The sequence below is a fragment of the Sminthopsis crassicaudata genome, chromosome 6 (assembly GCF_048593235.1).
Source record: "Sminthopsis crassicaudata isolate SCR6 chromosome 6, ASM4859323v1, whole genome shotgun sequence".
Lineage (NCBI taxonomy): Eukaryota > Metazoa > Chordata > Mammalia > Dasyuromorphia > Dasyuridae > Sminthopsis > Sminthopsis crassicaudata.
The window spans coordinates 121,680,364-121,696,177 of NC_133622.1; the positions used below are offsets into that span (position 1 = coordinate 121,680,364).

The 15,814-nt window shown below is 33.8% G+C and overlaps 1 protein-coding gene across 5 annotated transcripts in view; it reads left to right on the forward strand.

Annotated features, from left to right (window-relative positions):
• The window catches only part of GSTCD (glutathione S-transferase C-terminal domain containing), a 168,406-nt gene that overhangs the window by 4,379 nt on the left and 148,213 nt on the right, over positions 1-15,814 (forward strand). For all 5 annotated transcript variants that reach the window (XM_074273908.1, XM_074273911.1, XM_074273912.1 and 2 more), the window contains 2 exons: positions 3,112-3,553; positions 6,622-7,074. In XM_074273908.1, the coding sequence (XP_074130009.1) occupies positions 3,134-3,553; positions 6,622-7,074 (873 nt within the window). In that variant the 5' untranslated portion in view covers positions 3,112-3,133. The remainder of the gene's footprint in view (positions 1-3,111; positions 3,554-6,621; positions 7,075-15,814) is intronic.

A 15,814-nucleotide genomic window follows, 5' to 3' on the forward strand; every position in this document is an offset into this window, starting at 1 on the left:
GAGTTAGTGTGAGGATCAAATGAGATAATATCAATAAGGTATTAGCACAGTGTAGAAGCAGGTAACAGGAGATTGAAGACCTGAATTAGGGTAGGGGCAGTTGTGAGTAAAGAAACCAAATGCAAGAGATATCTTGGAGGCTAAAGAGAAAGATCTTGGTGAATGTGTGATATGTGATGAGTTTGAGGTAACTTCAAGGTTATAAACATGGCTGACAAATAGAGAAACAGAGAAAGAGAACTATATTTAAAGGCAAAGGTGAGGTATTCACTTTTTCAATGGGTGAATTTTGAAGAATTAATGAGGCTCAATATGAAAATATTGAGCAAGAAGTTAGAGGTGATCTTACAAGAGATGAGTTAGCTAGCTAAATTTGGCAACAGATGACTTCCCAAAGAGTTTATATTGATAAAAAGAGGGCAACCATGAAGGATACCACACTTAGAGGGCAAAAGGAGAAAAAAGAACCAATGAGGAAATATTCAAACATCATCAGGGAATAAACCAGGAAGTCATGGAAGCCAAGGAACAAAGAAAGGTGATCAACTGTGTAGAAGGAAGAACTTGAGTGGGAATGGGGAGTTTAACCATGGCATGTAGGTTTTAGAGGGAATAGTAAAAATGGTGGTAAGAAGACAGCAATTAGAAATAATAAATCCATTAAAAGTTAGAACTCTAAGATTAGTTGACCATCAAAGATTAATCATGAATGGAGTATCAGAAATTTTAGTGCCACTAGAAATTTTTTTTTTTACCAAAGTTAAATGTACAACCATCATTAAGTACCTTATAGTGAACAGCAGGGTGTGTTTGTACATTTTGCTACACACACACACACACACACACACACACACACATATACATATATGCACACACATATACATATATATAAATTTATCTCCCAGAGGGATTTATCAATTAGCTCCCAGGGGCATTTTGCAAGGTAGAATGCAGCAATCCTTAGTTTCAGGGTTTAAGATTATGTTAATTAAATATAAATTGATAACTTCTGACCACAGTATTAAAAGATGGATACTGGAATGACCTTTAATTGACATTATTTTATGATGATTAATGGGTTTATGGCTTTTAAAAATTAAGTTGCATATATTCATGAATGCAAATATTCAGCTATGAAAAGTTTGAATCTTTGCCTTTTGGATATTACACATGTTTAATAATCAAAAGTCCAGCAGATTTCAAATATTATTTGCTTTAGAGAAGTCCCTATTCAGTAGTGCAGCATAGCTTAATGGAAGGCTCCTATGTGAAATGGAAACTTAAGGGATGTTCAGACAATTTAAATTCCATTCTACTTAAGGTTCTCATTTGCAGAATGAGGGTAATATTCACAGTACCCTTACTCTTCACAAGTGCTATAATAAAAATGAATTCTCATCTCAGAATTTATAAGGTCATAGCAAGAGTAATATAAGAACACTTCCAAGGAATGCCATTATTGACAACAGAATGTTGAATTTCCCACAGCTTGTCTAAGATGATTCTTTAATATGTAATTGATATGTTTATAGGTGCCTTTCCACTATCTCATCCTTTTATCTTTTCCATTGTTTCCTTTGGAAAATGCTAATCAAAACTCACTTTAGGAGGAATGCCAGGATACTTCTAGGAGAAATTCTTTCCTTTGCTCCCATTTTCGCCTAAATTTCAACTTTTGGAGTGAAAGAAGTCAAGAAATTATAATATCTTTTACTTACCTTTTACCACAGCTTGGATGGATGAATGAACGGATAAATGGGCAAATAAAGCATTTATTATGTACCAGGCACTATTCTCAGCAGTAGGAATGTAAATGCAAGCAAGCAAGCTTTTATTTTGCTATTTTTTTAGCCTTTTGACTTTGCTTTATTATTTCTTGATATCTCATGGAATCATTAATTTCCATGTGACCATTTCTAATTTTTAAAATATTATTTTCTTCAGTTTTTGGTGCCTCTTTTAACAAGTCATCAATTCTCTTTTCATAATTTTCTTGAATTGCTCTTATTTCTTTCCCCAATTTTTTCTCTACTACTCTTTGTTATATATACATATATGGATTTGTGTTCAAAATTCATTTTTTTTATCTTTGAGGTTTTGCTTGAAGATATTTTCATATATATATATGTATGTATATATATATATATATATATATATATATATATATATGTATATGTATATGTATATGTATATGTATATGTCTTCTGAGTATGTGTCTTGAACTTCCTTGTCACTATAGTTTTTTATGGTCAGGTTCTTCTCTACTCACTTTCCAAACTTTTTCTTGATTGAATTTTATGTTTTAGTTCTGTTCTGTTCATCTCTGGAGGGGGAAATGATAGATCTGAGATTCTATAGTCTGAGGACCTGTAAGGTTTTGGTGCTTCCAAAGTGGTATGACCTGTAGAGTGGTGTGGTCACTATTCATTTTATTCCGGGTATGTACTCTGGTCCTTACACAGATGGGCCTCTGTTCCCCTGTGACTGCGAGTATTCCTTTCCACCTTGGAACTACAACTCAGAACTGAATAATGGGCAAGAGAGCTGCCAAATGGCACTGATCCTGTTTTCATTGCTAGTAAAAGGACTTTTGAGATCTCTTCCTGACCATGCATTCAGTTTCTTTACTGTCCTTGAGTGCTCCTGTTATTCTGTTTCATTGCCTGTAGCCAGTGACACAAGCACCAGGCTGATCTCCAGTCCCTACCCCTAGTATATATACTCAGACCTCTTTATCTATCTTAAATTGCTGTGGACTGGAAAAATGTCTGACTTTCTGTTGGCTTGATTTGATATGCTCTTTTAAAATTGTTATGGAGGGGTGTGTTAGAAAAACTGGGCAAAAATAATGACTTTACTCCACCATTTTGACCCCTTTCATCCTACTGTTCTTGCATTCTAATAGGAGAAGGGAATATAAGGGGAATTAGGGAAAGGGAAGGATTATTTGAGCATGATGTGGAGATCTGGGTCTTAGCAGGATAATAGAAAAGCCTGTTCCATTATTTCCTTTCCATCTGTTTTTGGAGTAAGCTTAAAAAAAAAAATCGATATTTTTACCCCTACATTTTTGTGTCCTGACGCTTATGTACTCTTTAATCTCCTTTTCAGATGATCTAGTTCAGGAAGAAAAATGAAAGGCAATGGGAAAAACTTTGGAGAAGAATACTTATATTTGGAATTTTCTCATCGGATGGAAAATTTTATCTTCCCCCTACATACATCTGTAACCTTGTTTCTGTTGTCTTATTGTGACTGCAAAGAATTCAGAGTTTTTTTAGTCTCCAGTAAAGAGAGTGCAGATATTGCTCTTTTACAAAGTGTACTTCCCCAGGATCTGGAAGTTCACATCACCTCAAGGCAAGAGCTGCCAGTAATAGTCCAGAGCTGCTCTTTACCTGTGGTAGTGAAGAAAGCAGACAATTTCTGTCGAGCAGGACTCTCTGTTACTTTAAGATACATACTACAGAAAACATATGAAGCAGATACATCAAAGAAGGAAGTGTTGGAACTGCTGGGTTTTAAGAAGACCTGTTTAAAAGCATGTGCTGAAGTGAGTATATCGGGGGGTTTTTCTTCTATTATTACTTAAAAATAAAATCTATACTCACTCTACAGAATTGAACCCTGTAACAACTTGGTTTCAACCTACTTTTCTGGCTTTGTTAAAATTGACTCTCCCTATACTGTGTATTCAGCTTAAAAACTGGCCTTCTTGCATACTCATATACAATAGTCCATTTTCCATTTTTTTCCCTTTACCTAGAATGCCCTCCTTCCTCATTTCCGCTCTATCCCTAGCTTCCTTCAGTGATCTGCTTAAGCACTTCATGTTGCCTGCATACAGCTGTTTTAGATCTCTCGCTATGCCCTGTGGGTGGGATCCTGGCCATATTGAGATAGCTTCGTAATGGGTGACTCTCTTGCTGGTTGGCTGTGTGTGTGACCTCACAGGCCCTTTATAAGCCCACTGCAGACAGCAGTCACTCTCTTTAACCTGGCTCCCTAGCCTGGGGTAGCCTAGCCAAGCCAAGCAGATGGATAGCCCAGAGAGGTAAGGAGTTTGGTAGTGAATACATGGGTCTTCAGAGATTATTTCTGGGCCACTCAGTCTCTTGTTGCGCTGTGGCTGCCCATTTAAAGGATCCTTACAATTCCCTTCTCTTGTTTTGCGGGAACCACATCCTTACAATAACACACCCACCTGCCATTGTTATTGAGACATTGTTTCTGGACATGACTTTGACTATGTGCACCTGTGAAACTAGAATTGTTCTAGAATTGTGAAAAATGCAATAGAGAATTGTGAGGAACTAGAATTGGTCTAGAATTGTGACAACCTACCTCACTGATATTTAATTGTTAACTAGAATTGTAATGTTTTACCTTATTGACTTCTCACCTCAGTGTTGACATCCTACCTCATTGGCATCCAACCTCTTTGGCTTATTATCTCCTTGAGTATGACTTTAATGAATGGGTTGAACACTTGGCCACTGTTGAGCCTAGTTCTCATTGTTATACTTCTGTTTACTGATCTGCTGCTTTGTACCTCCTTGGGCATAACACTCTGTCATTTCATGGATCAAGTGAACTATAGCTGGTGCTAAAAGTTTAGCTTGATGAGATGTGCGGTTCCCACAAAACAAGAGAAGGGAATTGTTAGTGATCAAAGGTACTCTGTTGGGCCTAGGACAGACTAGTAATAGTAACTGCCAGGAGTGCATGTTACAGGTGCTTTGGTATGGGAAAGAATTGCTAATGACATTCAAAACCTCTTCTCTTGGAAATTGAGCTAAAGAGAAACTGAGATATAGCCACTGATTGATGTTGGTCTGTTGAGAACATTATGGAAGCATTTAGCCCATAGGCTGATCTCTAGGATTATGTCTTTATCACTAATCTCAGTGGCTCTAACAATATTCCTTTAAGGCATCACAAAAGCACTTTGGATTGTTAATATTAGCTAAAATTGACTTTCTTTTGCCTTTTTTACTGTGATGAAAATCCTGTCTTTCTCTAACCTTCACCTGTACTTTACTTTAAAAAAAAATTATTAGTTTTTGATATCACTTTTATAAGATTTTGATTTCCATTTTCTCCCTCCATTCCTTCACCCCTTCCCAAGGTGGCATTCAGTCTGATATAGATTATATGTATACAATCATATTCAACTTAAAGAAGAATGAGAACAAAAAGAATAAACCATGAGAAAGGAAAAAAAAAAAGTAAAAATAATTTGCTTCAATTTGCATTCAGACACCATAGTTGTTTCTCTGGATGTGGATAGCATTTTCCATCAAGAGTCTTTTTGAATTGTCTTAATCCTTGTATTGCTGAGAAGAGCAAATTCTATCAAAGTTGATCATCTGCATAATATTGCTGTTACTATGTATCCTATTCTCCTGGTTCTGCTCACTTAACTCAACATCAGTTCATATAAGTTTCCAGGTTTTTCTGAAAGCTGCCTGCTGCTCAATTTCTTTTTTTTTTTTTAATTTCTAATAATATTTTATTTTTCCAAATACTTGTAAAGATAGTTTTCAACATACTTTTTTGTCATACTTTGTGTTCTAAATTTTTCATCTTCCCACTTTTATTTCTTATGAATTTCCCCAGAATTTTTATAAAATCAGTCTTGATATTTGTGAATGTTCTGGCCCAGATGAGTAAATGCACTATTTTATCAAATCTCTGAAAGCTCTCTTTTCTTTTTCCATTTCCAATTTTTCCACCAAGTGATTAGATTACGAAAGTACATATATATGTGTGTGTGTATGTATATGTCTGTATGTATGTTTCTGTATTCTATATATATATATATGTACATATATATATTTATATATTCTATTTATATATTACATATATATTTATATATTCTATTTATATATAATATATATATTTATATATTCTATACTTCTTAGTTTACTTCTTAGTTAAAGAATTTGTAGAAAAATTAAATGGGTTGGGACATTTTTTTGCCTGTGAAGCTTTAGGCATGATATCTCTTTTTTTATCTTAAACATAATAATTTAACAGTAATGAAAAAAATAATACTTTGCAGATTCTCAACACATATGAGCAAATGTAGGAATAGTCAGTATAACAGTCCACATGTCAGCTTGGGTTACACTCTTTCATCAATGCCCTCAGTATTTGTGGGAAAGGGTAGGCATAGAATTGAGAAATTTGGCATGGACACACATGAATGAAGAAAATGTGTTTGTTCAGGATGACTTAGATTTCTGGCCTGTCAAGATAAGATGTTTTTTAATGTTTGTTTTTGTTTTTGTTTTTGTTTTTAGAGGAAGAGTTATAAGATCACTTCTGTGAAGATTTTGTTAATGGTGATGATCAGTAAAAACTGAATGTGGAGTGACTTTTTCTGTTCTAAAGTATCTAGAGAGAGGCAGGAATCGTGTAGGCAAAACCTTTCATATGTTGCTTTCTAATGAGCTCGTGCTTTAGGAATGCAACATGTGCAGAACTATGGGATATAACTCTTTGCTTTTAAAATCTGATGTAGATATACTCTGCAACTCCTCAGAATTGGTTTGTCTTTTTCTTTATCTTAGTCTTTTACTACTCAAGATTCATTTTATAGTATTTCTTTTCTTACAGGTTAGTCAGTGGACCAGACTCTGTGAGCTCAGCATTCCACTGGCTGTGGAAAAGTTCCTAAGTGAATCTCCCGAGTTAGAGCTCCCAATCCCAGAGGAAATACTGCAACTGGAGAAGAAGCTCAGGGAGCCTGTGAGAGTGCATAATGATGACAAAATTCGTAGGCAAAAGCTAAAGAAGCAGCAGGAGGCAGAGGGATCCAAACAGAGTACTGACTCTTGGCACCAAGGAGCACTTGGAGAAAGTGCCAAGCCTCCTGCAAAGAGCTTAGAACTCATGGTGGCATTATCTAGACTCAAAGTTGAGGAAGCTCCTTCTGAGACCATTCGGGAACCTGTACACATAAGGAAAATGCAAACCTCAGACTTGCCACCTCTGGACCACCTTTTTGCAGAAGGACTTTATTTTACCCTTGCTGATCTAGTCCTTTTGCCCTGTATTCATCAATTTCTGGTAAGGCTACTTTAGACATTTCTATTTTTGTAGAGTTGGGAAAGGTATAAACAATTTAATTTAAATGGTATCAGGAATGGTAGGTATAGAGCCCACTGTGACAGGTACCTATTACCTGGTCAGGACAAGTATTTTTGTTTCATTAGGGATAATATCATATTCTTAGAAAGCATCTGATAAAATTGTAAAAAATTTACAGTTGTGAAAAATTACAAAAATTTACAAATTGTAAAAAAAAAAAAAAATTACATTTGTAAAAAGTGTACAAAAAGGCACCAGAGGAAATAATCGTTATCTTAATTGTTGTTTTAAAAAATGGATAAAAAATATTTACAGAATCAACTATTGCAATAAGTAGTTGATAAAGTGTTTTGTCTTAAGAAATTTAATGTTTTTTACTCTGAACTTAATAAAGCAAGCATTTCCATAATAAAATGGAATTTTTAAAAAAAACTTGCACTGAAACTACAGATCTCTTATGTACAACTTATTATTCCTTTTAAATTTACTTTGTTTTTGTTTCTCCCTCCCCATTCTAGAGATGACTACCTTTAGACATAAATACATCTATATATAAATACACACACACATGTACATGTATATGTGTGTCAGTTCTTTCTCTGGATGTAGATAACATCTTTCATAGGACCTTTGTAGTTAATTTGAGTATTTATAATAGAATAATTTGAGAAGATTTAATGATTTAAGAAGAACTCAGTGTTCTCCTTAAAACAATATTGTTATTATTGTATACACAGTTCTTTTGGTTCTGCTTGTTACACTCTTTATTGTTTTGTACAAGTCTTTCCATGTTTTTCTAAAATTATCAAATTTATCATTTCTTATAGCAAAGTAATATTTCATCACAAATGTATAACAATTTCTTTAGCCATTCCCCAGTTGATAGATAGCCCTGAAATTTCTAGTTCTTTGCTACTACAGAGAGAGAGCTGCTATAAATATTTTAGAACATAGAGATTCATTTACTTTTCCCTAATCATTTTGAGAAACAGACCTAAGAGTAGTATTGCTGGGTCATTGCATTTTAATAAGTCTTTGGGCATAATTCCAGATGACACTCCAAAATAGTTAGATCCCCTCACAGATTCTCCAGTTATGAATTACATCCCAATTTTTCTATATCCCCTCCAACATTTGTCATTTTCATCTATCATTTTAGGTAATCTGATAGTTATAAAGTAATTGTTTTAATTTGCATTTAATTTAAAAGTTGTTTTAATTTGCATTTCTCTAATTATTATTTAGAACATTTTTTCATATGACTAAATTATTTTGATTTCTTCATCAGAAATTTGCCTATTCAAATCCTTTGCTTATTCGTTGGGGAATGACATATATTCTCATAGATTTTACAAAGTTCTGTATATTTGAAGTATGAGATCTTTAAGTAAGTATAAAATGTTTTTTTTTCCAGTTTTTGCTTTCCTTCTGATCCTTACTACATTGGTTTTATTTGTACAAAAAGCTTTTTAATTTAGTATAATCAAAATTATCAATTTTACATCTCACAATGCTATTTCATTTGTTCATATATTGTTTATCTTTCCATAAGTCTGGTAGGTAATATGTTACTTGTTCTTCTATTTTTTATTTTATTTTATTTATTTATTTTTTTGTAAAAGAAATTTATATCTAGGTCATATATCCATTTTGGCCATATCTTGGTAAATGGTCTAAGATATTGATCAATGCTCAATTTCTACCATATTGCTTTCCAACTTTCCAAATTTTTACTGAATAATGAATTTTTATTCGAATAATTTAAATCTTCATATTTGTCAAACACTAGATTACTATATTCATTTGCTTCTGGAAATTGTATGTCTATTCTTTTCCACTGATTTACCTTTTTCTTATTCAGTACCAGATAGTTACTATCTATTACTAATTATTAGTAGTTATTACTGCCTTATTAATTTAAAATTTAATACAGCTAAATCTCCTTCCTTTACATTTTTTTGGGAGGTTCCTGTGTGTGTGTGTGTGTGTGTGTGTGTGTGTGTGTGTGTGTGTGTGTGTGTGTGTGTGTGTGTGTTTATTTATTTATTTATTTTGCTGAGGCAATTGGGGTTAAGTGACTTGCCCAGGATGACACAGCTAGGAAGTGTCTAGGCTAGATTTTAATATAGGTCCTCCTGACTTCAGAGCTGGTGCTCTCTATCCACTGTGCCACTTAGCTGCCCCTTTCCTTTGATATTCTTGATCTTTCCTTCTTTCAAATGAATTTTGTTATTTTTTTCTCAGTTGAGTAAAATTAATTTTTGGTAATTTAATTGAGTTGGCATTGGATAATTAGCTTATTAAAATGAGAATTCTCATTATATTGGCCCTGCTTATCCATGAACAATTAATATTTTCCTATTTATTTAAATCTGATTTTATTTTTATAAAAAGTTTTTTTTCTTAATTATTTTTCTCATGTAGTTCCTAGGTTTGTTTTGGCAGGGGTATTCCAAGACATTTTATACTGTCTGGAGTAATTTTAAATAGGGTATCTCTAAACATCTCTTTCTCCAGGGTCCTGTTGGTGATATATATAGAAATGTAGATGATTTATGTAGGTTTACTTTATATCCTGCTACTTTGCAAAAATTGTTGTTTCAATTAACTTTTTAGTGAAATTTTTAGAATTTTCCAAATATATCATCATATCAACTACAAAAAGAGATGGTTTTATTACCTCATTGCCATTTTGATTCCTTCCTTTTCTTCTCTTATTGTTATTTCCAGGATTTCTGATACAATATTGAATAATATAGTGTTGTGTCCCCCTTTAGGCTACTCTAACTTTGTAGCTCCCCTTAGAGCTACTCTAACTGCCCACCCGTCGGAAGCATGGCTAGGCCACACTTACAGAGACAGACCGACCAGGAGGTAGGGGTAAAGTGAAAGAGAACTTTATTTTTAGATAACATATATTTATACCCCCCTGAAGATCTGGGGGACGGGGAGGGCCTCTAGAAACCTGGAAGGAGGCGTGGTGCTAGGCTTCGAGAACTCTAAGGAGGGAAAAATAGTACCTAGGGTTAGACACTGCCTCTTGGGCCTATGCCCCATCTCCATATAGAACTCGCCTGTGCCTCAGTACCTCTCATCCCTAAGGTCCCACATTCCTTGAGCTGCATTCTGTCCTGTGATAAAATTTAATACAGTTGTGAGAATTAAGAGAAAACCTTATTGTAGTTTTTGAACCTAGCATTGTGGAACTGGAACACATAGATCCTTAACTAAGGACCCTGGGTTATGCTGACCAAAAACCCAGTCAAACCCAAAGATTAATGCAAGGAGTTTTCTCACAATTGTAAATCTCAAGCAATTCTTATTATTTTATCTGAAAGCTGAGCCTATACTGATCAACCAGGTATTGTTTTTATGTTCTTTTGATTGTTTACAGATCACATCCTTTTCTAATTACAAGAAATCATACCTGTTCCTTACACGTTGGAAAGTGTCTAGTCTTTTATCCAGTTAGAATTCAGATTACCTAATGTATTGTTTCCTTTTAATTAATTGTTCTTATTTCATTGTTGTTAATCTGTCATTGTCTGTCATCCATTGTATTCAAGATCCAGGTTTAAACTGAGGAGGTCCATTCCTCCTTTGTTAGGTAATTGGCTTGCATTGCTTAATAAATTGATATGCTTGGAAGATCAAATCTTTATTTCTTCAGTCATTTCATGTTTCACCTGTCACAGCTCCCACTTCGATTTTACTTCCTGATTAAATCCTTTCATTTCAGCTTTCAAAAATTACATTCATTCTCATTAATTTTTCTTTTTTTTTTCAGCTTTAAGTAGGTTTGAGATTTTCTTTTAGTAATTCATTTGTTTGCCAATGATATGCCCTCAACCTGTGGGGTTTCTTATTATTTCCTTTGGAGAACTCTCAGCAATAAAGGTGCCTCCTCTATCAATACAGATCAGTGCCTTTTCCCAAATTTATATTCTTATAGTGTTGTCTGTGGTACTGAGATATGAAGGGACTTGTTCACTTCCCAAGATATATATCCGAGGTGGGATTTGAATCCATTAATTGGAGTTAGATTTAAGAAAAAAATTCAAAAACAAGCACTGCATTTTAGTTTATAGATTGAAAAGTACAAGACAATGCCTTAGGATTTTACTTTATGCTACCTGAAGTTATCTTTTTACCTCTTACTAGCTTATCTGCTTGTTTTGCTGTGAGGCCCATCTTTTCCACCAGATTGTGTCTCTTTGAACCCTATTCTTTCACTTACCTTTAGTCTCTTCCTATCATTTTTTTTCCTACTGCCTAATAAACATGCCTATAAACATTCTTCATCCTCAGAAAAATCCTCTCTTGAGCTAATCATCCCTTATAGCTTTTGCCATATAGTCATCTCCCTTTTTCTTGTGACTAAAATCCTTAAGACTACCTATACTTGCTTCCTTTCCTCTTTCTCCTTTCTTAAATTTCATTATTGAGAATAGTAGAGGAAGGGAGGATCGGAAGAAAAGGGATGTTTCTAAAGTGATTTATTTATTGATGGCAGAGTAAAGACCCACGGACTCATCTGAGCTCTTTTATATTCCCCTTCAAACAACTTTAAAATAACACCTCAAAGTGAATTCTGAAGTTAGCAAGAAAGGTCTGTCTCACTGGGGATAAGAATGGAGTGCAGCAGCATAGTCTTGTATCTCAGGAAGCCAACAATAGGCTTTAAGGGAAATGGAATTGCCAGCAGAAGCTTCCAGAACTCTTAGATCTATAGACTATAATGGCGCCAGACAATTGGTCAGAGACCAGATCGGAACTTGGGAAGATGGCTTTTTGACTCTACTTTTTGATGCACTTTATCCATCACACTACTGGCTGCTCCCATTAGTAAAACTCAAAAATCAAAGGTTTTGATACTGTTTGGCAAAAACTGCTGGGAAAATTAGAAAGCAGCTTGGTAGAAACTATAGACCAATAACTCACACTGTATCAGTTTTGATTATTACTGCTTTATAATACTGTTTGAGACCTGATATTGTTAGGCTAACTTTACTTCACTTTTCAGTTTTTTTCCCCCCATTTCCTTAGTATTCTTGAACTTTTGTTCTTCCAGATGAAATTTATTGATTATTTTTAGCTCTATATAATAATTTTTGGTAGCTTGATTGATATGGTACTCAATAAATAAGTTAATTTAGGTGGAATTGTCATCTTTTTTCTCTTCATTCTTCTAATTTAAAAAAACAGTAAGACTTTTTATATTTAGGTCACATATTCATTTATATTTTATTATAGACATGGTGTAAAATGACAACATGAAAACAGGGATATATAAATAAAATAAATATAGTATAAATAAAGAGTAGTTTCAGAAAGAAGGAACTAAGATTAAGAAGGTCTAGGAAAAACTGTTTATGGATGGTGAGATTTTAGCTAAGAATTGAAGAAGGCCAGAAGAACTAAAATCTAAGGAAGGAAAGATTCCAGGAATAGGGGACAACTATTGAATACACTGGAATATAGAGTAGTCAAGAGATGGAATCTCAGGAAAAGGAGGCTAATATCACTAGAGTGATTGAATTTTAATAAAAAGAATATATGTAAAGTAGGTGACATGGTCATTGGCACTTTGGCAGCTGAGTAGAGGATAGACTAGAGTGAGGAAAGACTTAAGCGAAGTAGTCCAGTTGACAGACTTGGCAGTAATCTAGGCAAGAAGGGATAAGGGCCTGCACAAGGATGGTTGCAGTGAGAGAAGGTGATATATACAAGAGATATTATGAAAAGAGGACTTAACTGATTGGATATGAGGCAGGGTATGGGGCAAAGAAGAGAGTAAGGAGTTGAGGATGATGCCTAAGTTACAGTATAGTGGTATCCTTAATAGTAACAGGAAGTACAGATGAGGGCAAGAATTTGTGGAGGAAAAATGATGACTTTGATCTTGGACATGTTGAGTTTAAGCTGTCTAATAGGCAGTTGAAGAGTTAAGCAAGAGGTTAGGGTTGAACAAGAACACCTGAACCATCTGTATTGAGATGATAATTGAGACCGGAGATGCAGACAAGACAACCAAGTGCGATAGTGTTCAAAGAGAAGAGAAAAGAGTCCAGGTCAGAGCCTGGGTGGAGAATGAGGAGAAATATTAGCAGACATGATGTGGAAGAAAATCCAGCAAAGAAGACAGTATATGTTTGAAGATGGTTCAACCTTAAAGAGTTATTAACTATATGGCCCTTGGCTAGTTACAACCTCAATTTCCTTATTGTAAGAATAAAATAAGATACTTGTAAAGGGTTTTTACAAATCTTAAGCACTGAGTGCTATTATTGTTATTACTATTGCTGTTATTATCATTATTACACTGTATTACTTATACCTAAAATTTCTTTCTTCTCTAAGACTGTTGACTTCCCACTTATTCTTTGAAGTTTTATTCAAATGCTACTTCTTCCTTCCCTGATTCACACTGTCAATAATGAGTTTCCCTTTTAGACGTCATATAGTGCTTTGTGTTTTGCTAACACAGTTCATTTGTCATCATCTGCTATTTCTGTATGACTTTTCTTTTACTAAAACATCTTTACCATGGAGGTACTTTTTTTGAACTTTTTCCTTAACACAATGAATGTCTTTTGCTAGATACTTAAGGTAATATAAGCAAATGGACATACTCTATGCTTTATTATATTCATATATGGAGAGAAGGGTAAATAAAAAGAGACTTCATTTTCAATATGGGTACTTTGATGTACAATTGTGCCATTGGGTTTACATTCATCATCAACCAGCATTTTATAAATAACATTCACAATCTTTCTGAATTGCTTCTTACAAATTTGTTCAGCAAATGTGTATTTTATGCTTATTGTATGAAAACACTTAATCATATATAATATTTGGGTGACAACCAAATGAGTCACATACACACACACAAACATACATACATACATACATACGATTAATTGCATCATTGTTCATCCTAATACCCAACGAAATTCCTTTGGAAATTACCATCCATGAACAAACCACTTATATTTCCTTTTAAATCAGTTGGCCCCTACTTTTCTACATGAGATTATTTAGCTAAGTGATATTTTAAAACTACCTTGTGTTTTACTGTTCCATGATTTTTTTTTTAAAAATATTAATTTTCAGACTTTCTTTCCCTCTCACCAAGGCTAGACAGATCGGGGCTACTCAATCTTGGTTCCACTCTGATTAGAGTGAAAATTTTGGTCTGCTCCATTTTCTAACTTGGGATTCTTTACTTTTCCTGAGGCAGTGTGGTGTCAATATTAATGTCTAACTGAACTTAGCTTGGATACCATATCACCAAAAATTCCCAAGTCCAAAAGATCTGCTAGTTTTAGCTTCCTAGGGAGAAGAGATTATAGGCCTATGTAACTATATCTCTGTTGATTTTACTTTTAAAATAGTTTTCAGAACTACAACTTTTAAGATAATAGCTATGAACAATATGCATCCTACCTTAATGTTCTCTACCCTTCTATATTTTTTTCCTACTTTTCCTTGGCAGTCGTAGGTCCTAATTCCATAAATCATAATTCCATATTTCTTTTTTTTTTAAAAAATATTCACCTTAGATTTTTTCAAAAAGAAACTTTCTATCATTTGAAATACAGCTTTTCATTTTTTAAAGAAAGAGTTTACATTATCAACATTTCTCCTTATCACTCCTTTAGTAAGCTGGTTACCTCTGATATAACCTGTTCTCAAAGAAGCCATGATTACTCTTTATGATTATCGCTTAGGTGGCTAAATGGACAAAGCACTGGACCTAGAAACAGGAAGACTTGAGTTCAAAGCTAACCTCAAATATTTACTTGCTTTGTGACTTTGGGCAAGCCACTTAACTTTTTTCTGTCTCTGTTTCCTCAGTTGTAAAATGGGATAATAAAAGCATCTACTTCCAAGATTGTTGTGAAGGTCAAATAAAATAATGTTTGTAAAGTGCTCAGCACATTGTCTGATACATAATAAGTGTTCTCTAAATGCTAGATATTCCATTAGTTTAAAAATTCCTTGAAGGCTGAGATACTCTTTTATAGTTTCCAATCTTCTCAATGGTACTTAGTATATGTTTAATAATTTGTGATTATTGCATGGCAAAAACTTCTGATGTGTGTGTATATGTGTTTGTATGTAAACATACATACACATATACACAATATATATTTATACATGTGTTTTCTTTTTAATAGAATTGTGATTTCATTGCTATATAAAGGAACTTTCTTTTTCCAGGGTAAGTTTGTTGTAGTTTAGTCATTTTAGTCTCATCTTAACTCTTTGTTACCCTCATTCGGAATTTTCTTGGCAAAAATTGTTTGCTATTTCTTTATCTTATTTTACAGATGAGGAAATTGAGGCAAACAAACTTCAACTTTGCACTTCCTGACTCTGAGTTCAGCTCTCTATCCACTCGGCCATTATGACCTGTGTCTATAGTTTTGTTATGAATCAGAGTCATGCTTCTTGCACTATTATCTTATCCTCTCAAAAAAAAAGTCAATACAACATTTTTTGAATTGCTATATTGAAGGCACTGCATTAAACACATCAAAGAATACAAAGGAATGAAAAGGACATTCATGAAATTTATAGTGATTACACTCTTCTCAGTGTTGTATTTTATTGTTAATTCAGTTATTATTGATAATCACATTTGACTTTAATGACCAGTATGATTTAATAATAAAAGTTCTTAAATAAAAATCTAGTAGTTTAATAAAATTAA